This window comes from Fragaria vesca, linkage group LG2 (assembly GCF_000184155.1).
Source record: "Fragaria vesca subsp. vesca linkage group LG2, FraVesHawaii_1.0, whole genome shotgun sequence".
In the NCBI taxonomy this organism is placed as follows: Eukaryota; Viridiplantae; Streptophyta; class Magnoliopsida; order Rosales; family Rosaceae; genus Fragaria; species Fragaria vesca.
In genome coordinates, this window is record NC_020492.1 from 30,719,645 (window position 1) to 30,742,771 (window position 23,127).

The following is a 23,127-nucleotide window of genomic DNA, read 5'->3' on the forward strand; positions in this document are numbered from 1 at the left end:
ATCAAACCAATATGAGCATTTCTGCTCCATAAATAACTTCAATATCTTTCATCAAAGGTTCACAAGCAACTAACATGAAGTCTCTTTCCTCCCAAAAAAAACTAACATGGAAGTCTCAAGACATTTCAATTCAACAGAAGTAGAAGTCCACAAAAAAGAATAAAAAAAAAACCATGCGGAATTATTAAAATCAAATTGTTGCAAGTAGATCTTATGAAGTTCATAATTGTGTATAGCCTGGCTATACATAAAACTTCATAGTATTCCCAGCATCCAACAATTTGATTTTAAGATGGAGGGTGCTAAAAGGACACTGAAGCAACAAAAATAGGAGTAAAAGAACATACAGTAGAAACTCGAGATAGGAGTTTCAATACAGGAATATCCAAATTACCATGTATTAATTAAGTAGAGAGTTTAAGGAGCCTCAAAAGAGTGCAAGAGGAGGAACAGAATATGCGTTATTTACAAAGCATCTTGAAGCAAATGACATAATGTGGTAAATGGATTACATGGACAAACATTCATAGCAGCAGCCTGAATCAAACCCTGGAAGGGATGAGAGGAGTGTTGTTCTGCAAGTATGCAGAAGCAGCTGCTACTCCGCTTCCTAGCTTGACCGGGTAGCCCAAGTCCCTAAGCACCATCTCAACACCAGCAAGACAGCCCAACAATTGCAACTGCAAACAGAATCTAATATGTGAGAACAGAATGGTTGCAATTTCATATATAGAACTGTATCACAATTGACTTCCCGTAGTGATCATCACATTACATCAAACTTCCCCTTCCTCTTTCAAACAGTCAAAAATAGAGAGCCATGTGAAACAAAACATTATATAAGTTCCAACACAAACACAAACATTATATATGGTGCTCTTTACTAACAAGCCTCAGTTTAGCCAATCATTTAATGATTTTATGCTTGGAATACATGATTAGCAAAAAGTTGGCATTACCTCGTTCAGATTGCCGAGATGCCCTATTCTGAAAACCTTGCCAGCGATTTTGTTCAGGCCAAGGCCTAAACTCAGATTGTACCTTTTCCACGCCCTTCTCACAATTTCTGTACTGTCAATATATGGTGGAACAAGGACAGCAGTCACTGTGTCACTGACCCATTCTTCTTTTTGGGTGCAGTTCTTCAAGCCCCATGCCTCCACAGCAAGCCTGCACACAGTTCAAAGTCGTAAGAAATGTTTAAATATAGCATTTGATACCATTAAGAAACACACCAAAGTTGGAGCAACTCAGACAATGATCGAGTTTCTGAAATTTATATCCTACACGACATTCAGAGTTGGGTAAAACCGGGAAAACAAACCAGTCTGTACCTTGTTGCTTTTCCCAAACGGCTATGCCTTGCAATCACATTGTCAAGTCCTTCCTCAAACAGAAGATCAAGAGCTGCTCGTAGCCCATACAGCAACTGAACAGAAGGGGTGTATGGCCAATATGTGCCCAACTTATAGAACTTCAAGTAATCATTCCAGTCGAAGAAAACTCTTACTGACTTTGCAGTTTTGGATGCCTCAAGAGCTTTGGGGCTTGCACACACAATCCCTATGCCAGTGGGAAGGGAAAGAGCTTTCTGGGAACCTGTTAAGGCTACATCTACTCCCCATTCATCCATACGGAAATCAAGAGCACATATGGAAGACACTCCATCAACAAGAAAGAGAGCCGGATGCCTATAGTGGTCTGATGTTCAAAGAAAAATCATGAGAAGCATGTTCAGTGAAGTGAAGGCTAATCAATGTATTACAAGAAAATAAGAAGATATGACTTTGTTACTTGTATGCAAATTGCAAAGACATAACAGATGCATTTTTATAATGGCAAGACACCTAAATATCAATCCAATTGAGGAGGCAGAGTGGTAGCAAATGGATGAGAAAATGGAAGTATGGCCTCACACATGTGCAATATACAGACACTTGCTTACCAAGTATTTTTCTCACTGTAGCCAAGTTATTGGTAACTCCAGTTGCTGTCTCGTTGTGAACAATGCATACTGCCTTTATGGTGTGCGCAGTGTCTTCAGCGAGTTTTGATGCCAGAATGTCAAGGTTGGCACCTTGGCCCCATTCACTTTCCACAACATCAACCTTGAAATTAAGGCGCTGTTGCTGATCAATCCACAGCAAACTGAATTGGCCAATCAGGAAAGATACGATCCGATCCCCAGGGGACAACGTATTTGTAAGTGCACTCTCCCATGCCCCAGTACCTAGAGCAACATTATGTACAAAGGAACTCAGCCATTTACCACAATCATGAATAATAAATCATTCCTAGTTTTTCAGTCAGTATATTTGAATCACTGCAATCATGTTTGACTGATTTACTATCTAAAGAAACATAAAGGAAAATGAGAACATCGTAATTCTTAAGAGGATTCCACTGCTTTGAAAAGTCAAATATGCATCCATAAAGATGTGAACTCTGGAAGAAGAAACCTGAAAAAGGAAAGCTAACAATCTTGATAATATACCTGTGGTAGGGATCATAAATGGAGTTCCAGTAGTAGTCTTGAAAATCTTCTTGACATCCTCAAGCAGAATTTTTGTCATTGCTGGAATAGCTGGTGAACGGTAGTCCTCATTGTTTCTGTTCATTGCCCGAAGGACAGGTTCCGGGATATTGACTGGTCCCGGAACAAAGAGATGGTTCCTTCCTGGGGCGTAAACATTGTCCATTTTTCCACTTTTTCAGATTCCACGGCCCTCGGCTGCAAACCCCATGAATCAAAGTTAAAGGAAAGAAAACATCTATCTAACCGAGTGTCAGACTCATAGAAAAAAAAAATTAAAAAAATTGTAAAACAATTAAACCACAACTAGCCATTGAAACAGACATACTTCTAACTTTCTAAGTATCTATCTATATGTCCATAATAAGTGCTTTCAGGAACCACCGGCCTAAACATCCACTTTGTAACTTGTATTGCATACAAAGCTCTCGCTTTCAGTGAGTTGAAGCTTATGGGAACATTGAGATAGAGTCAATCCTAAGCAACTGCTACTAGGAGGTAGCAACACAAGGAATAAAGCAATGAATTCAACTTGGATTCTATTTGTGCAGGCTAATGGTGAGGTTTCTAATTTCTCAGACGCAGATTAAGTTAAGGTTCAGAATGAACCAACTGTTGCTTACACAACTCTTCTCTTATGTTTTTGTAAAAAGTAGCAAAAATGTTTTGGTCTAGAGTAACAGGTTGCTGATCGAGAACACTGCTGCTTAATTTTTGGACCACCCAAAGCACAAACGAGTATCTATACAACGAGGAAGGAAGCTCATGATATGCAAGTCCTTTCATTCAACAAAGGATCAAGAAAAAGGGTTAGCCGAAATGAACAAACAAGCAATACTGTTTATTTGCTCAGTATTAGAAAAAACAAAGGGAAAAGAAATATTTCAGGTCAAAGAGAAAAAGGTATACAGCAAAGTGAAATTTTCATCTACGGAGAATTAAAAATATAAATAAATTCATATGTGGAGAAACAAGAACTGTGTTCCACCTCTTCCATTAAGAACAAGAAACAGATGGTAGAAGGATAAGGAAATTAAAACATAAAGAAACCCAGAATGAGATTGAACTATAAGGAGGAGGTCTGATTCAATCTGACAATTCAAGCAATCAGAGAATTAAGCAGCATGCAATAGAGAGTGAGGATTTTACCCTGAAAATATGGAGAACCTCACTTGTCCACAACTGGGAATGGGGAAGAGTAGCAGTACTGGAGGACAGAGAACAAGAGCCAAAGTGGGTATATATATTTCACTTCTATATTAAGAGCGCGGGAGAACCAACCAGCCTCCGGGTGTGGGCTCCACCTTTTTCTCATACGTGGCAGATAAGAGCTCTCCCATTGCGTCCATCCTCCTTGGCATCTTGCAACTCAAGCTACGATCTAGTCGATCTCCATCAGATTAATATCATTTCTGGATTTAGCTTTTATTTCCATTTTTTTTTCATTTATATTATGGTGGAAAAAATCAAGTAAATATTCTGCTGAATGAATTACGAGATTATCGCCCAAAACGATGAGTAGTATCTGGGCGATGCTCAACCAACGTTACTCTTTCGTAACCATTTACTTTCAAAAAAAAAAGAACTTAGAAAATGGAAGCAAACAAGAATCTGAAGCGAGGGTTTTGGATAAATGTAGGCTCGTGCCAACAGCTGAAAACGTATGGTGGCAAAATTAGTGGAGCATAGAGAAATGGGATTATGAGACAAAACAAAAGAAATAAGGGTGGAAATGAGAAACACAAGGCTGAGGTTGAGAAATCATGCATGGAGGATAAAGTGATAAAGCCGCTGCACACCACACCAATTTCTTAGGAACCAATACCACACACAAGTCTTCTCACGCTGAATTTACCACGTATTATCGTCTTTCTTGTTTCTATCCGCAACCGCTCTATGAGACTCAACTCTGAACTCTTTGTCCTGTTTTTCCTTCTTCTGTTGGCTTACAACGTTTATGTTGTTCTCACCCTGCAGGGGTTTCATTGAGGTTTCCGACCAACTCACAAGTCAAAAACAAACGGAAAAGCAATGCCAAATAAAACCCGCAAAGACGGTACACCTTTCAACAATGATCAAGTGCTTAGAGTGAAATCAAACGAGGAAATAGGTGCAAAACCCACATATCCTACACCCCAATCTCAGCAACTATTAGAAACTAATAAATGAATAAAGAAACCAAGAAAAGAAGTAGACGAGTAGCGAGAAACCAAGACCATTCATGTCGACAGATTATGGCCCTGAGCTGGAGATTCAAACTTTGAATCCCTATAACACTAAAAGATAGATACATGAGTTTGAATCGCCTCCCCAACAACTTGACCAAAAAGAAATATTGCCTACTCAGACTTGGGGAGTGAAGTAATACCAAAACTTATTTCAAAATTGATAATGTACAATTTCCTGAATACAAACAACATACGGTACTTCCTTTATGTATGTATGTATATACCGAAGAGCTCACAGAAGCATTTCCTTTTTCCTTTTATGAAACTGCTCTATATACATAATCATATGCCAACGGAACTCATACTCGGGAGGAAATAAAATTTGGAGCACTACTCTTCAACGAGCCTTGCAAATGAGAGGCAATCCTTGGCCTATTTTCCTCCGCCACCTCTAGTTTGATCATGCAATATCCCCTTTGGCAGGTAACCTGTTCTGATCATCTCAGATAGCCAAATAGTAACTCCAAAAATTTATTCTCATGGTTGAAAAAAAATTCCAGAGAATATGTCATAGGTGACAGCCGGTTGCCTTGACCTTTTGATCAGCCGTATTTCTACCACATTGTAAGACTTTCAGACTTGATCTAAAACCCTATCTTGGTGGTACACCGGTTTGACGAGTCTTATAATGCTTTTCATTAAGAGAGCGTCTGTTTTCAGATGGTCCGGCACCAAGTATCCCCACCGAGTTTGGATCAGTGGGCCGAGAGCCATTAATTAAAGGTCTTTGAGATGGACTATCGGTCTCCCCTCTTCTCCTTCGTTTCCATGCTTCAAATTTAGCTGTATCGAAACCCTTCAGAGGTTCAAATGTTTGGTTATTAATACTTTTATACCCTCTTTGCCTCTCAGAAAGATGGGAGAAGGAAGTAGGGTCACTATCTCTGCCAAAAGGGCCGGATGCAGAGCCATTGATGTGGGAAGGACCAGCTTCCTCATCCTGCTCCTGTTTAAGTTTCGAATATATTTGGTGAAGTCGCTCTCCAGATAGGTTCGAAAACGTAGAAACAAAGTTCCACAAACGCGTGGTCATCCCTGTACATGGTAATTTAGTAAACAGATGATATATTGACTTGAACAGCATAAATGTAAACAAAATGAGGAAATTGAACTTATATGCAGTCCTCAAATTTGTCTAATGTGCAGTCAGATATGACTGCTTGGTCAAGGCAGACATTTTCCTATATTTTCAAGACAAACAATAATTTGATACGTATGCAGTCTAGTAAAAGATTAGAAACACATTTTGAATACTATGTGAGAGCTGATAGAAATAAGTCATTAGGAAGAAGTACATACTATCCTGTCCATATGGTTCCTCCTCATTGTCCAGAACAATTTGATCTATCCTTCGTCCAAGAAGCTGTAAATAATTGCGAATTTTTGAAAGCACCTGAAACACATAATATGATAAGAACAATACGAGCATGAAAAAGATGATAAGGAAAACAAAATTGGCAAAGAAGACAATGCAAACTAAGATGTACCTTCTCCTTTGGAAGATTGGCGCTAGTCGTCTGCAACCGATGGAGACGGTTGAGAGTTTTAATTTCACTAGCCATCATCTCTTCACACCATTCCATCCATTTCTCTTCCTTAAACTTCTCATATACTTCTTCATCATCAGACATTTCACCCTCTTCTTTTACTAAAGGTTCAACTCTCTGGGGTTTCAGAGGTTTGTCCTTGATCATTTGGACATTAGCTCTAGAAGGACCTACTTTTCCTTTCTTGACCCCAGTGCGAGACACAGGAACAGGGACAGGATTTTCCCTCTCTTTGGAAGCTTTACGACCAACTTTAGCATTTGCATTCTTTCCCCCAAGAGCTGCAAGTTCCTGGTTACAGACATTTTATACATCAATCATGTGAACAATGACCTAAAAAGTTTACTAACATTAGAGAAAAGCCTCAATGTTCTTGAGAATTATGCAGGCAGGATAAACATGAGAGCAAACACAAAAACTGAAGCCCAAGCAAATAAACAGATTTAACGGAAATAAATTATCGAGATACACCAGCCTAGGCACGGATTGACCAACGCAAGAAAAAAAAAACAAAAAACAAAACAAAAAAAAACAATTAGCACAATAACTCCCAATTCAAGAATCTTTATTTCTCCATTCATCAAAGCTTTCTGCTACATGTACACCAAAATGACATCCTCATTATCCAGGCCAGACTAACATAAAACAAATGATTGGATACCACTGATATAAATCATTTGAAGAGATAAAATCTAGAAAACCCAGTCTACACAAAAATTCAAAGAAAAATAGTTGAGGAAAGTATATTTCAAATTTTCAAGGACAAGAATACATGGAGAGGTTTCAAAATTCAAATATTATTTGGAACTCTATATGATCTACAATCAGATGCTCAAAAGTTTCACCAAAGCAGAGAGAAGAACCAAATATTTTCCACCTAATATCCTAACGATTCAGAGAATCTGGAGCCTAAGGAAGAAATATATTTCTATAATTCAGAGGTTAAACATTACATGATTACTTACCATTTCCAAAAGAGCATTAGCACGATCTCTCAAATTTGGCGCACGGGGTAAGAAAGTTTCATGGTGCTGAAGTTCTACAGGAGCAATCTTCTTCATAAGGCCAAGCCTTTCATCTAATCGTATCTTTTCCCAATTGCCAAACCCATGGTAGTATATTCCGAGAAGTAACCTAGCATCGTCAACTATTGAAAACAAAAATGTCACATCAGCATCATTCTCTTTCACTGGAGGACAAACGGCAAATACATCTGAAGGGATGAAGTAATACATACTCTGATTCCAGCCACAACCTTTTGACCAGTTTGAAGGTTTGAGGTACATCAGCACACGGAACTGGCCAATGGGATCTTCATATCGTATAATGCGCTTCGCTAGGAGCTGAAGTTCTTGAACACGGTTGACCAGATCACTAGCCTTCACAGGGACACCAAAGAAATCAAGCAAGGGTCCCTTCAAGTAACAGAAATCTCTCAACACGTCAGCAGCCAAGAAGTTGTCAATCACAGCAGATAATAATGGAACATAAAATTCAAAAAAGAAGATGAATGAATAGATAATCTCTAAGACAACCTTCTGGTCCAAACTCCCCACTTCCACTGCTTCCCTGCAACCATCAATCAAGGCATTGAAAAGCTCAACCTGGGCTTCAGGTGAAGCTGCTGCAATTGCACCACCGACCTCCTCAACAATCAAGCCAATTTGGCTCTCATTTCCAAACTTCATAACCTTATTTCATATGGAGAATGAAAGTGTAAACTTAATGGAGTCAGAGATGCCAGAGACATTAAAACTATATGCATGTCAAATTTAAGCGTATCAAAGTGACATAAAGAATAGCTAGTCGTCCAAATGCACAGGTAAAATCCCTTTATTGTGTGGTGTTGTGTGGGTGTGTTTGGTGTGTGTGTGTGTGTGTGTGTGTGTCTGTTTTCCCTCAAGGGATAAGAGTAATAGGTCTTTGTTCCTGATCAAATTTTGAGTGTTGGCCAATGTAAAAAAAATATGAGCATGCTTGGCAAGCCAAACATAAATGTATGAGTAAATAAATGAGAGCATACCGCACGGGAAAACCGCAATGCATCTCGTTTAGACACATTTCCAAATGACCATCCTCTTACTTGAGCAGACGCTCCGTCGATCATTGGTGCTGATGGAACTGAATGATCTGGTTTGCGCCTTTTCTGGACTCTTTCCTGAGGCTCAGATTCTTTTTTTTTCCTTTTATTACTCCTATCAGGCTGAGCAGCTTCTGCATAGCTCTTGGTATTCCTCGTAGCGCGAGGAGCAAGAGCTTCCTGAGACAAAAAATAATAGAAAATAATCATTTTATCTATAGGAAATACCTTATACGAATACATGATGTATGGAATTTACTGACATCATTATTAAGTACAAGAAAGAAGATAACAGAACAGCTTCATACCTCGGCTTGGGATACTGCATCTGGCTTTATCCAACGACTCCAAAAACTTCCATCATCTTCGGCAGAACCAAAATTTGCAACCTGGAGATGTATCCCCAAAATCAGGAGTTTATTACAATACTTTAACCTACATAACTGCTACTACATAACACCACTCAGATGCAAACAACCAGAAAAACAAGCACCAACAAATTACAGGCTGGTAGAAGTATCAACATAAAAGAGCAAAACTTCACAAACAAAAAAGACTTAAGACATAATTGCATAAACTTGCCTTAAAAGCACTCAGCAATTCATGTCCATCCTCCGTAGTTTCCTTCTCTTCAACCTTCTCTGCCCTCTCAAGAATCTCATCAATATCCATACTCAATAGTCTTTTCTTGCTTTCTTCTTCATTTTTCTCTTCCTTAAACAGTTCCTCAGCCCCAAATCTTAAGATAGCAGAGAGCTCGTTCTGCAATTTGAGATGCAAACAAACTAAGAATTCTCTCTTTCCTTTGACCGACAGAAACCAGAGAATCCAAGATAAAAACAATTAAATCAAGAATGTCCTTACTTTATCAAACAAACTTCCCTTTTTGGTTTCTTTCTTCTCCAATCTTCCCTCTGCATTTAACTTTTGAATCACCAAATGGTCAAGCACCTACAGAGTACATGAGAACAAAGAAAAATATCAAATGATCGGCTTGAAAACAAGGATATTATTCACACTCATGTCTAATCACATACTAATTTGTCACAAATGTAAAAATAGTGTCATGTAATCTACCATCTTTTTCTTAGCTCTCTCCAGGATATCTTCCTCAACACTCTTGCTTGTTACAAATCTATAGATGTTGACCACTTCCTGTTGCCCAATTCTGTGAGCCCTACTCATTGCCTGTCCGATATTATATAGGCATGGTTATTTGCTTGCCTCTAAACTATGCCCAGAAAAATAAATAATAAATAGTATGACCAAGATATCATCTGAAAAAAAACCTGCAAGTCATTTTGAGGATTCCAATCTGAATCAAAAATTATAACCGTGTCCGCCGTGGCAAGGTTGATTCCTAAGCCACCTGCTCGTGTTGAAAGAAGGAAGCAAAAATCTTCACTACCAGGTGCATTGAAATGTTCCATAGCCTGGTGCCGTAAATCAGCCTTCGTACTTCCATCAAGTCGCTGAAATTGAAAACCTCTATGCGACATATACTCAGCTAGTATGTCCAACATTCTTACCATCTGCAATAAGAATGTCAACGATTCAGTATTCATGACATCTGTCTTTACCAGATTTCACTAAAAACATAATCTCAAACCTAAAATTCCCCTTACATTTTATAAATGTACTGTCACATGACACTTGCAAAACATAAACACAATAAATGAACTCGTGTGCCTCAGTTGCCAGATAATAAACTTAAGTGCGCAATGCTTCAGCAAGATCATGTATTCTAACACTTCTACATATGCATATATGTAAGACAATGATGCATGAAAAGTGAACATCTTTTCCCCAAAAATTTCATATTCCTTATTTAATCCGAAGTACACTGATATTGTATTATATCATTTCCTCAAACAAATTTTAGATACTTATAGAAATCCATGCTAATATTGTGTCCAGCTGATAGTCCTGGTAATCTCACATCCAACGAGCATACAAACTTGTATTGCCAACACACCTGGGAAAAGATGAGAACACGGTGCTTCGTCTCATGTAATCTAACAAGAAGCTTATCAAGTATAACCAACTTCCCACTGCTTAAAATAATTCTCTCCAATTTACTGCCATCTTTGCTGCTTGAGTCTCCGCCATAGCCATGGTCAGCACTTTCAAAAAGGAAGGGATGATTACAGCATTTCTTCAACTCTACTACAATATTCAACAATGAAACCTGGAGAACAATAAAAAGAATATGTTACTAATTTCAGTAACTATCATTCAAAATGTCTGAGCTTCTCTTGATTTAGTATAGACCATTTGTTAACTGTTTCATATCAGACTTGGAAGATGTGGCAAACATTGACTTAAAGGATGACTGAATGAAGATATTGATAATTTGTGTCCAATCCAGAGTCCACATTCTGACCTGGATATCAGCTCATACAAAGCTAAACACTTGTGACTCACTTGAGAAAAGAAGACCAGATTCTTGCAGATTTTCAAGTTGGTACATTATGTGTCAAAGGACGCAAATGCCTATACAAGGTTACGATAAGCAAAGAGAGATCATCCCGAATAATAACAGAAACCTAATCCTATTTCTTGAGACATGCACCAACTAGAAAGGAAGCCAAAATGATTTTTGATACTCCAGACGGACACTATTGATGGTTAGTAGAGGTGCCAAAAAAAATTAAAGGATTTTTTAGAAGCATAGAGAGGACTTGTGAAGATTGTCTGTCATCATATTAATGGACTTCAATTTCAGTAGATCTTGAAGGTGCTTTTGTGGAACTGGAAGGCATTTTGTTGGATTCTACTACAACAGATTGGCGTTTTCTATTCTTCTGCCATTTTGTAAAACTGGAAGGCATCGATCAGATAAAGTTCATAATCTATTGCTTTTGTAGTTTATGCAGTCCTACCATATATGGACTTCTTGTCCGCTGTTTTCTTTATTACATTTCTTTCTTCTTAAAATAATCAAAAAACTAAAAGCATAGTGGTATGAAAGTTGTTTGAAAATGATTCGCAGTCTATGTTCAGAATTCTGTAATTCCATATACCAAACACCATATTCTTCCTTCGTAAATCTACTCTCCAACAGTGTTCCTATATTCTCTTCAGCTTGCAGGAGGCAATGTAATTTTCTAGTAACATCCATGTTTCCAGAATAGTATAAACTACTTGCACGTGAACAGGGAAAAAAAAGCTGAAAATATAAGCGCTACTTGTAGAGGAACAGAGAAAACTGCAGATATGTCACAAAGCCAAAAAAGTTCACCTGATTCCCACGAACTCCTTTGTTCAAGTTATGGAAGTTGCGCTCCAAAATCCACTTGTAATACCTTAAAAAATGATCCAGCACCAAAGATGCAAATAGTCAAATGTCTGAGTGTTGTATAGTAAAGCCAATTCATTACAAGTTCAATCACTTACTGTTTCTGAAGAGGAGACATTTCAACCCTAAGAATTCGTTCAATTTTTGGAGGTAAAGACTTTTCAACGTCCTTAATAACTCTTCGGAGAATGTGAGGCCTCAATTCCATGTGAAGATTAGCAAGCTAAACATAAACCAAAAACAACATTGATGTGTATACAAAACCAAGGTGTAGGAAGATCTTCCTTTCATCGGTCTGAAGAAGCAAGATTGTACAAAACTGTCGAACATTACCTCAATCTCATTAAACGAACTGAGATTCTTGTAGTTCTGAACAAATTCATCTTTGTTATTGAACTTGTGGGGGTCGAGGAAGTGAAGCAGGGCCCTAATAAAAAAAAATGAAAACTATTAGAAGAATAAAACTGTAGAAACAGACAAGTGGAAAAAACTGTGCCCAGAGGAAAATCTCCAGGTCCCAATGAAGAGATAATGCATCCCCAAATTACTAGTCTTTCTAAAATGATTTAATAGCAGTGAAGAAGGAACTGATTGTAAACAAGTTCAGTGGCTACCCGATAGGACATAGGGATTCATGAACATACCAATTCTAAATCTCCAACTACCCCCACATAAACAGGGGAAAACATACTTTTTGGATCTAACAGTAAGGACATGCATGGTCTTTCCCAGAGACTGGCACCATAAATGATAAGACATAAAACCAAACAGAAGGGAATATCCAAGCAAAATTTTGCCCATATACACATAGGCATACATGATTTTAAAAACCAATCACAATTTACTATCCGCTACTTTAGCATGAACAAGCTGAAATATTACAACAAGAAAACAAAATAATTACCATAACTCTTCCACACTGTTCTGCAATGGAGTTCCGGTTATAAGCAACTTGTTTTTTGTGCTAAATTCCTGCCACACAAGGATTGAATCATATCAGAAGACAAGATTACAAGATAGTTTTCTATACCACGTCTTCAACAATTTATCAACATAATCGTATACCAAGAGAGTGGTGTACAGCTGAGCCTCACTGTTCTTTAGCCTATGAGCTTCATCAACCATCAGATAATTCCACTTGATCTTGGAAAGAACAGCCTTGTCCTTTAAAACCACTTCATACGTTGTCAACAGTGCATTAAATTTTATAGGCCGGCCAATTATTTTCTCGTTATGGAATTCATACTGCTGACAAACCTGCAATAAAAAGACAACAACAATGAGATAAATAATTAATAAAGAAGCAGCCATATGGACACCACGTATAGCACTGGTTTACAGAATGCCTCTGAAAATGAGAATAGAAGCAAGAGAAAAGAGGGTAAATAATGTCTGCAAAATGATTTTTCCATCACAAAGATGCATTGACCCAGAAGATGCGGGGCAGTTGTATTGACCTCACAAACTATAAAGCAATTACTCATTTGACCATGGTCATTACACCAGAAGATAAATTTACAGTTGCTCCATACACTGGCAAACATTAAACACAAGATACAATCAACCGCACACCAAATATCCCAGCTGATAGAACCACATTCACCACAGCAACCCACAAACAATTCTATCCAGTGTCAGCACCCCTAGAAAATGAAGGATTAGGTTACCAATACCCTCAACTGTCTCTTTCATTCAAGTGGACAAAGACAAACAGAAGGGCTTTGCTGTTGACCTCACAATTCACTCCCCCTATGAGCAACAGCCACAAGCAAAACCTTCTACCTTAACAGGTAATTTAGCCTACCACATAATAAAAAAGAACTCAAAGTGCACCCATTAAAAAACTTAAAGAGAAGAAGAAAGTTCCTTCATTTTAACACCACTTAAACTTTGTACAGAATTAAAGTTCCACACTGGAAGCAGACAGCCAACCAGCTAATATGGAAGCATTATTGAATAAATAGGCATAAGAAACTAGAAATAATGAGTACAATTTCGAAAAGTTAACTATTTGCGGAATAACAATGTAAGCAAGATCATTATCAAATGTTAACCATATATGAGCTTTACCACATGTACAAGAAAATCTTACCTCTCGGCTTGCACGGGTACCAACATACACTATAACATTCATATCAGGGAGCCATTTCCTAAACTCTTTTGCCCAATTTGACAGAGTAGATAATGGTACAACAACAAGAAATGGCCCATGGATCTGTTGAGCGTTCTGCAGAACCAAAAGAAAAAAAGTGGCATTGCCCCACTATGTTAGAATTGTTTATACAATACATCTAATAAAGGTTACAAGCCCCAGTCAGCAAAGAGTACAAGTTTACACCTGTAAAAAACCAAGCATCGAAACTGATTGAACAGTTTTTCCAAGACCCATTTCATCAGCTAAAATGACGTTGGTATCATTTCTCCAACTGACACATGCCAAGAGCCGCTGGTTAGGAAATTTTGATAGAATAGAATTTTAAGGTATCCGCATTCCATATATACCATCAATTTACTTGAGATTAATAAACAACCCTTACCTATTAACAAGAAAATTCAAACCCTCAAGCTGATAATCACGAAGCTTTCCTCCTTTCAACCATTCAGGCTGTTCATCCAGCTTCCTTAGACTTCCTAAGTAATTAAATTAATATCAACAATAATAAACAGTATTACAAGAACAACAATAAAACATAAAAAATGTAGTAAAAAGAGATGAAGATGATGACAATAAGTCAGTAACCAATAACCATAACCATACAATGCTCCATTAACAATACCCAATGATAACAAAGGCCAGATTTGAAAATATATATATATATATATATATGTATGCAGAGATTCTCAGGTGCGGACTGCGGTGCGGATTTCCGTCCATTCGCGGCGTCGGCGAGGGCGCGCCTCCACCCCAACGGACTCCAGCAGCTTCTCCGACCACTTTCCATCTCCGGCGAGTCCGCCGAATTGCAGTTTTCCGGCCAGATTGACTTGTTTGAAGTTTTGGGTGATCTGGCCGGAAAACTGCAATTCGGCAGACTCGCCGGGGATGGAAAGTGGTTGGGGAAGCTGCTGGAGTCCGGTGGAGGCACGCCCTCGCCGGCGCCGTACGGTGGCGAATGGACGGAAATCCGCACCGTAAAGTGGTGCGGACGTCCGCAGCTGAGAAGGCCTGTATATGTACGTATGTATAACAAAAGTACAGATATGTTAAACTGAAAACAGAAAAGAAGTTTCAAATTCGTTTTCATTCTTCTCTTCTTTCCTAATTCAACTCTTGACCTATAAGGAATGCCATAGACTAAACTAGATCGCAAGAGGTGGAACCAATGAGACCAATATAGGTAGGTTCATGGGTTAGTTCACATATTGTGGCAATCCAAAGAGGTGTCTCAGAGTTTGGTGATAATAGGTAGCGTCTCTACCTAAGATCCAACAACTTAATTAATTAGATGAAAAGAACCAGTAAAATATTAAAAGACAAAAGGTCTTGTTGAATTATTTAGAGCATATTTGTCGAGTCTTTATAAGCATCCTTGTATGAGTACTTTACGGTATTGCAATCAATTATTAACAATGGTTCAGTTTATTGAACCAGTGTTATAAATTAATTGCAATCTTCTCCCTGTCAGGTTCATGGCTGGTATGCTCCATGAAATGGATACCACCCATCTTTCTCGCTTCTTCAAAGATACATTCACAAACAGTGGATAAAGTACAGAGCAGTTGGTACAAGAAATAACTGAGAAAAAACACACAACTACACCAGCTAAAACATCACCACATCAAACAGAAACAGAAAGTACAGAACAACATATATGAAATACAGAAAAAACAGAAACACGTAAATGTACAGCTAAATCATGGATCAGATCAGACAGATACAAAAGGCACAGTTGGTGAACCTAACATACATACTGCATTGCAACTGTGAGAGTTGCCAAAAAGTTGTTCCTAACACAATCAGAGCCCATAATTTCCCAGAAAAGCATAAACTGCCCAAGCTCGCATTCTCAAAAACTCATTGTTCCCCTCCATTTCTCAAAAACTCATTGTTCCCCTCCATTCTATTATCATATCCCCAAACCCAACAAGAAGATATATTCATCATGTGGCATGTATTGTCACCATTTAAACTAGCAAGACAAATTTATTTATGCAAGGAAACGTATCTCATTGCTAAAATAAGGAGCATTAGAAATTAAGATTAGCATTTTACAATAGCTGTTCATTTTGAAGCTTGTTGCCATACAAGTTTGTAAACCGAAACACTAACCTTTGCTTTTCTTTCGTTGGAGATCCACCATTTTCCCTTGTACAGCCATTGCAGCCTCACGAGCCTGCTCATAGATTACAGTCAATAAGCCTTATTAGAATTTATCATCATCCATACATGTGCATCCAAACTCATAAAGAATTCACCTCCATTGAACTGGCAAACAAAAATATTTATCTGATAGAATTAGAGAATGAGAGCGGATGTCCTAGAAACACTTCACACAGATAAAATATCTTAACAAACATATTCCCATAAACAATCTATTTAACACTTACTCATCAGCTATAAACAAAGAATACCAAACATTTTTCTCCTAGGAGACAGGAAAGCTTGTTCATCATCCTATTCAACAGATGTCATTTCATATTGCAAACAGCTGTATGACTTCATTGTATTTCTTTTTCTTGTTTCTCTTATAGTGGCTTCTGCAAAATGCAAGTCATACATCTAGTGTTTTTCCCACTTGACAGGGCCTCACATGAATTTAACAATGAGACTTCTGTGATACACAGTAGCTTCATTGGTAACAAATTTGAACTCTATACAAAAGTAAAGTTCAACTACTCTGCACTGTAACCGGGACACCCTTTTATTGAACCAGTTTTGGGCCTTTTCATTTTTACCTCGCAAGAAGATAAGTGTAGCCACAATTCCATAATGGTGTAGTTCCAAACTTTTTGTCTCATGTTTACGTTTTACGTAGTACCCGCGTCATATGTCATTTAGTTACAATGATATCAGATAATCATAACAGACAATGGCAAACGTGCATCCTCAAACATCAATGTGGGAAGCATATTGCTCTGTACCATAGTCATATCAAGGACACAACATAGCTAGCACAGACCAAAACATGAAGAGCTTGGCCAGCACAAGCACACAACATCATACAACCACTGTATTAAAAAAAGACAGAAACATAGCGGCTCAGGCCCACTTTCTTTCTTTCTTTCTTTCCAACCAGGAACAAAAAGAATTTGGTAAACATTATGTAAATTAAGTTGGGACAATACCTTGAACTCATCAATAGCATCTTGTGCAAATGCAATATCGACATCCTTCTCCCTAGCATCACATACCACCAAAAAATATAAGATTCATTACTACCACTAAAATTGAACAAACACTACCTAGTAAATGCACTAGTAATGTGTAAGGGTTAATAACTGATGTATTACAATGATGTAAAAATTAGCATCCAAACCATTTATGGAAGTTATAAGCCTATAGGAAGCATGTAAAGGAAACATTTCTTTCAGAAGTAACAGAGAAACAATCACTAAACTTCAATCAAAATTTACATACCATGTCGCTTCAGCATAAGACAATCCCTGCCACTTGACAAGATACTCTGGTACTACATCACCTGAGCTATCTTGCTTGATGCGGTCTGCAATTATTCTCTCCACCTGAGAATCCATTAAAAACCATTGAAAGTGAATCTTACAAATGTAGTTTGAGGAATACAACCAAAAAGGAGTGATGCATGAATGCAAACCTGACTGTTTTGCTTGATAAGATCTAAGTCCATTTCCTTGCTCACGTCATGGACCTCAATCTAGTAGAATATACAGAGACCCAGAAAGAGAAAACTGATGATCAGTTACTTCACATGCAAAACAAGTCATAGTAATAGTAGCTATATAACAAACAATAACAACGTCAACAATAATAATAATACAAGAATAATAAGAACAACAACAACACAATGTCTAGATTTGCAGAAAATAAAATGTATAAATATACAGGAAATAACAAGGAGCATATTTATGTCGCAAAAGGTTTGCACTGAAACCTCAAATTTAGACAATGATGCCAATAATTGATTTATTTGGAAAAAAAAAAAAAAAAAACAAACATGAATGTCAAAAGAAAACTCTGAGCTGGTGTCAAATAAGAACTTCCATGTGGATACAGGATAGTTTCCCAATCTTCTACCATGCTCCATATTTTTTTTGGAAAAGAAACAGCTTTTTATTGAGACAAAAAGCAAAGAACAAGGAGGCGGACAAGGAGTACGCTTAAAAAGAAAAGAGGGCAGCTAGGACTTAAAAGTATAGAAGCTCATCTTTTAGAACTAAATTAAACGTAGATATTATACTACAGCTGCTTCCCAGTTAAGAATAATGGAAGAGAGACTATAATCCTTAAATTCCTTAGAATTATAAGCCCATAAAGATGGGTTTGGCTGCTATGCATATGTGTACAGCACACATCAAGCCGTGAACCGTCCGATCATTTAGCAATTTAAAATTCAAGACAATCGGACGGTTCACGGCTTGATGTATGCTATATACATATGTACAGCAGAAAAGTCCCCATAAAGATGGCCAGAACTTGACTCTCTCCCTCCATATTAATGATAATTTCCAACAGAAGGAACATTGTCGCAATGGGCACACTTTTAAGGAACCAAAGAGCATCAGTACAAAAGCTATTGACCAAATGGATTTTCTAATGGAATAGTCACTGCTTTTAACTACACTATTTGTATTCATTGTCTCAATCAATTTACATTTTTCAAAATGATGAGAGCAGCATTTAAGAACAATGTTGCTGTAACAAATCTGGCTGGCTGACTATTAATTTTAAAGAATTTTGAGAAACCAGTCCAACAACCACAGGGGCAAGAAACCACCCCCCCCCTTCCCAGGAGAATAACTATGTGATTATAGAATGAATATAATGTGAATATCTTCACAAAGAAAACAAAGAAAAGCAGACTTAACTCCATTCAAACTGACAGTAATGAACTAACTCTAGCACCTGCCATCTCCTCTATCATATAAAAGGAAAAAGTGTACCTCTTCACGTGAGATGGTCTTCCTGTACCTGGCATCTTCCGTCACCTTTTTAGTATAGTTTACAACCTTCTTGAAACCGCTAAGCTGCAACAGAGAAAACACACAGAGCATCTTAAACAAACCAATCAAAGAAAAATTAAAATTAAAATAATTAAAGAGTGTTGGCATAGCAGTTACACTTTCAGATTAATGTATTCATCAGCAGAAAACGTTAGAAAAAGATAAGAATGAAAAAAAAAGACACGATTCAAACTAATTTAGAACTAAAGCATAACGAACAATCAGATTACAAGACATACACTTTGTAGCTCAGAAAATATTTTCCACTGGCAGTGCAAATGTGATAAGCCCTTCCATTTGATCAAAAATTCTGTATTACACCAATCTGGCTCAGAGTCAAACAAGTGACTTAACAGCAGAGGCTCTGCGGATCTATTATTCCTGATAGCATCTTCAGCCATGCCCTTTGGTTGATGCCAGAGCACCTTTTCAATATAGTCACCATCCTCCTCCTCAATATCCTCCTAAGAGAGCATATTACAAAATTAGAAAGAATGGATAAGAAAGAACAGAACAAGAATGTCTATCAGTTTACCACAGTACATGAAAGTAATTTCACAGAGTAGACTACCTTTTGCGACTTCTTTTTCTTGCCTTCATCAGCTTCATCACTTCCTTCACTTTCAACATATGATACCTTCCGAACAGACCTAGTGGAAGCTCGTACTTCACCATTTCGCCCAGAGACATTCGTTGTCCGCCCATTACTTTTGCGGATATGTGCACCTTTTCTTCTTGTGCTTTTGAAACCCTCATCACTGTCACTCTCAGAGTCGTCTGCTGAGGACTCATCATCATCAAATGATGATTTTCTTCTCCTTTGTCGACTAGATCCAATGTATGATTTGCGTTCTCTTTTAAGTTTTACAGTATGTGCACCTTTACTACGATGCCTACCCTTTGAATTCTTCGCATAAAAAGAATTATCGTCATCTGAGACGTCAAGTTCATCATCACTGTCATTATCTTCATCTGAATCTTGATCATTCCAATCTTTATCCTGGTGTTGTCAAACAACAACTTCATTAGGTGCAAGAGAAAGCAGCACATTATATTACCAGTCAGAACCCTTGAAAATTCTCCATAACACCGATATGTGTCCCCCAAAGAAACACATGACACAGAGAGAGAGAGAGAGAGAGAGAGAGAGAGAGAGAGAGAACCGAGATATGTAAGTTCATATTTACAGGAACAAACAGAAAAGACACAAATATGTAGAGAGAATGTACTATGATAACAATATCACAAGCAAAATTAGTATACAGATAATATTCTGTAACCTTTCTGCTTAAAGGAATTCAACAAAAAATGAATATTCTATCAAAGTAAATTGCGATAACATTTGCAAAGATTTGAACTTCATAGTTCACTGGCATATGCGTGCACAATTGATGGTGCATGTATTATGGTGAAGATATAACTGTCCCTTATCAGTTACAAGTAACAGAATTAAATTAAAAACTAAAAAATGGCAAAGGTAGAAAACAGTAATTGACTGTTTTCTCTGACAGATTATAGTGTTATAATTAGTGTAAAAAGTGCGAAACATATACTTGCAATATAATCTTCATATATTTAGTTATGATTACAACCTTCTTTGCAGCTTGACCACTCGCAACACCATAATCAGGTTCAAAATCTGCATCATCAGGATCATCTTCTGCAACCAAGAAAACAACATAAACTGAGTTAAGTTCACACTATGAAGAATTGAAGGGTAGTCAAGACTGCAACATCATCACAGTATATGTCTATTCAAATTAGAGGTAGTGAGGCAATATTATGATAAATTAAAGTGAAAAAAAAAATTCCAACGAAAATTACCATCTTCATCCTCTTCTTCGTAATCAGCATCAGCACCATCAATATTTTCATTGTCATCTTCGCCGTCAACATAATTTCCATTATTATTTGAAAGTCTAGAAGTCCTATGATTGGTGATAGGGGCTGGCTTTGCTTGTAGTCTGGAAGTGGATCCAACTGAATGATGAAACCCTCTATAATGCATCGAGTCACTCTGTTCTTCCCCATCCTGCTCATAATATTCATCAGACAACATTTCATCTGCAGGTATATCAGAATGTCCCCGCTGTCCCTTTCGTACTTTAGGTCCGGCATCATCTTCAGAATCTAATCTATCTTCCCTGACATCTGAAGAATTATCTTCAGATCCAACAGCGTTTCTGTACTCAGACCCACTTTTAGTGTCCTGTCCTGAATCAGATCCACCCTGTGGGCACATAGGTTGACAATCCTTCCAAAAGGTTGAACCCCATTTTCCAGCCACATTCGTCCTCCTCCCAGATGACTTGGAATTGGACACTCCTGGACCAGTACCCTCATCAGCAGCTGCCTCATTTTGCAGTCCACTAGGACCATCTTGTTCGTCTTCACTTTGATACTTCACATCCAAATTCATATCAAATTCCTTATCATAAGACATTACATGTGCATCCACATTCCCTGAGGACCTGTGAGTTCTGTCATCCTGTGGTCGCTGGCTCTGGTCATCCAGGAAACTTTGCGAAACTGTTTCACTAGAGTAGTTCCTGAAAAACGCCATCCCTTCACATGGAACTTCTATTGAAGCATTTAAACAATCACTGCCCCTGTAAAGAGTGAAACAAAAAACTAATCAACCACTGCTATAATATAAATTCCCCTCTATAATATAAATTACAGTAAATTGTAGGCCAATACAAACCAATTGTCTAGTAGCAGGGAAACTGAAAACGGGAAGAGCAAGAAATATCTAACATCTAACAGCACAAAACAAAAGAAAACAAAGAAGTGTATGGCTCGGACCGACGACACCAAAATACTGAATCAAAATTCATGTTCTTCTTTCCTCACATCTTCTCAGCAAGCAAACAAGCAGCATTTAATCCTCAATTGATTACGAACACAGCAATAACTCATAAACAGGCAGTACAAGTCAAAATTCCTAACTCAATGCTCAGTGGAGCAGTATACTAAACCAGACCACGAATACGAAGCCAAAATCCGATCCAACAATCCCAAACTCATCAATGGCATATAATCAAACAAAACAGCGCAGGTCATAGATCAAAGAGCGAATTCAAAGAAAAAATGAACAGAATCAGCCGGCAAAGCCCTTGAAAACCAGTTCAAATAAACCCTAAAACTTTAAACGAGCCTAAATCGATGCCTAGAAATAGAGGATGTGCGGCGGTGAGCAATCGGGCGAACCTTTTCCACGTGGACTCGCCGGGAAATGGCCGCCGGAGCGAGAAAAGGTTGTGAATGTTTTGAATTCGGTTTAACGGTTCGGATTACAGGTCGGATTGTAATCGGGGGTGGGCGGCTGAGATGAGCCGGAGATTAAGCGGTCGGGGTATCGGAGAGGGGAGGGAGGAGGTTTCCGGCGACGGTGAGGGTGGAGAGAGAGAGAGAGAGAGGAGGGATATTAGGAATTGGGGGGTTAAAAATAAAAATAAAAATAAAAAATTAGAAGAGCATTGGCTTTAATTTTTGGAGAAACGTGTTTATAGAGCTCTTTCTCTCTTTTTTTGATACGATTTCTCTGCTTCTCTTAACCAGGTGTTTTATTCATTTTAACTTCTTCGCCATCTTGTAGGTTTCAGTGTGTTACCCAAACAGCCAATTGGCTTTCTCCACGTGGCGGTGCAGAGATCCTGCTCTGTTTTATTGTTTCGTTTTCTTTTTGGTGCACAATGGAAATTTGTTTCCTGAAAAGAAGCTACGATTAGGGTTTTCTAATTGACCAAAAAGAAATCCTACTTTCAGACATTAGGGTTTTTGGTTTCTCTCTTTCTTTGTTTTGGGATTAAAGACCACATTCAATAATGTATCTGAGAAGATTTGATTACTCATAACATGATCCAGCTTCAATTTTGTTTGTCGAATCTAGAAATGCATGGAGATCATTCGTGGTGGTTTCCCTTTGTGGTCTCAGCGTATCTAATAAGAACTGTTAGATTTGTGGTCTCAGCGTATCTAATAAGAACTGTTAGAATTTTTGTTTTACATCGAAGAAAAATAAGATCAACTCAGTCATGTGCATCATTGATATGTCAATTCAAGTCGATGTATCTAATATCAATTGTCAATAAACTTAGATTGGATTTTCTTCATCTGAAAGTGCTTGTGTATGGGCTAGCCGGATGTTGGGAACAACTTCCTTTCTCAAATACTCTACTCAAAATAATATATGATGCTTAGGCCCATAAATAGTAGTAATAGCCCAAACATTTGTGTCATTGTCTCATCTTGGTCCTCATGATAGTAGGTTGGATTGTAATTGGTATTAGCTCTAAGAGCTC

At 37.9% G+C, this 23,127-nt stretch overlaps 2 protein-coding genes across 2 annotated transcripts; both read right to left on the minus strand.

The window, feature by feature from the left end:
- Positions 1-329: 329 nt before the first annotated feature.
- LOC101308151 (serine--glyoxylate aminotransferase-like) lies at positions 330-3,749 on the minus strand. Its single transcript, XM_004291698.1, has 6 exons — positions 3,683-3,749; positions 2,495-2,731; positions 1,946-2,230; positions 1,335-1,701; positions 960-1,170; positions 330-680 (listed from the first exon to the last, which is right to left on the minus strand). Exons 2-6 carry the CDS (start codon positions 2,697-2,699, stop codon positions 543-545), a joined length of 1,206 nt encoding a protein of 401 aa, XP_004291746.1. The 5' UTR covers positions 2,700-2,731; positions 3,683-3,749; the 3' UTR covers positions 330-542.
- Positions 3,750-4,623: 874 nt separating this feature from the next.
- Positions 4,624-22,233, minus strand: LOC101308441 (chromodomain-helicase-DNA-binding protein 2-like). The gene is made up of 31 exons (XM_004291699.1): positions 22,034-22,233; positions 20,648-21,432; positions 20,416-20,483; positions 19,395-19,823; positions 19,063-19,287; positions 18,764-18,847; positions 17,458-17,517; positions 17,265-17,368; positions 16,973-17,024; positions 15,957-16,020; positions 14,224-14,317; positions 14,025-14,112; positions 13,779-13,913; positions 12,752-12,943; positions 12,591-12,658; positions 12,020-12,113; positions 11,785-11,909; positions 11,630-11,693; positions 10,364-10,576; positions 9,678-9,920; positions 9,466-9,576; positions 9,253-9,339; positions 8,971-9,150; positions 8,697-8,777; positions 8,332-8,568; positions 7,844-7,999; positions 7,546-7,723; positions 7,274-7,455; positions 6,249-6,599; positions 6,061-6,154; positions 4,624-5,796 (listed from the first exon to the last, which is right to left on the minus strand). The coding sequence occupies exons 2-31, from the start codon at positions 21,384-21,386 to the stop codon at positions 5,354-5,356; spliced, it is 5,241 nt and encodes a 1,746-aa protein (XP_004291747.1). The 5' UTR covers positions 21,387-21,432; positions 22,034-22,233; the 3' UTR covers positions 4,624-5,353.
- Between the last annotated feature and the right edge of the window lie 894 nt (positions 22,234-23,127).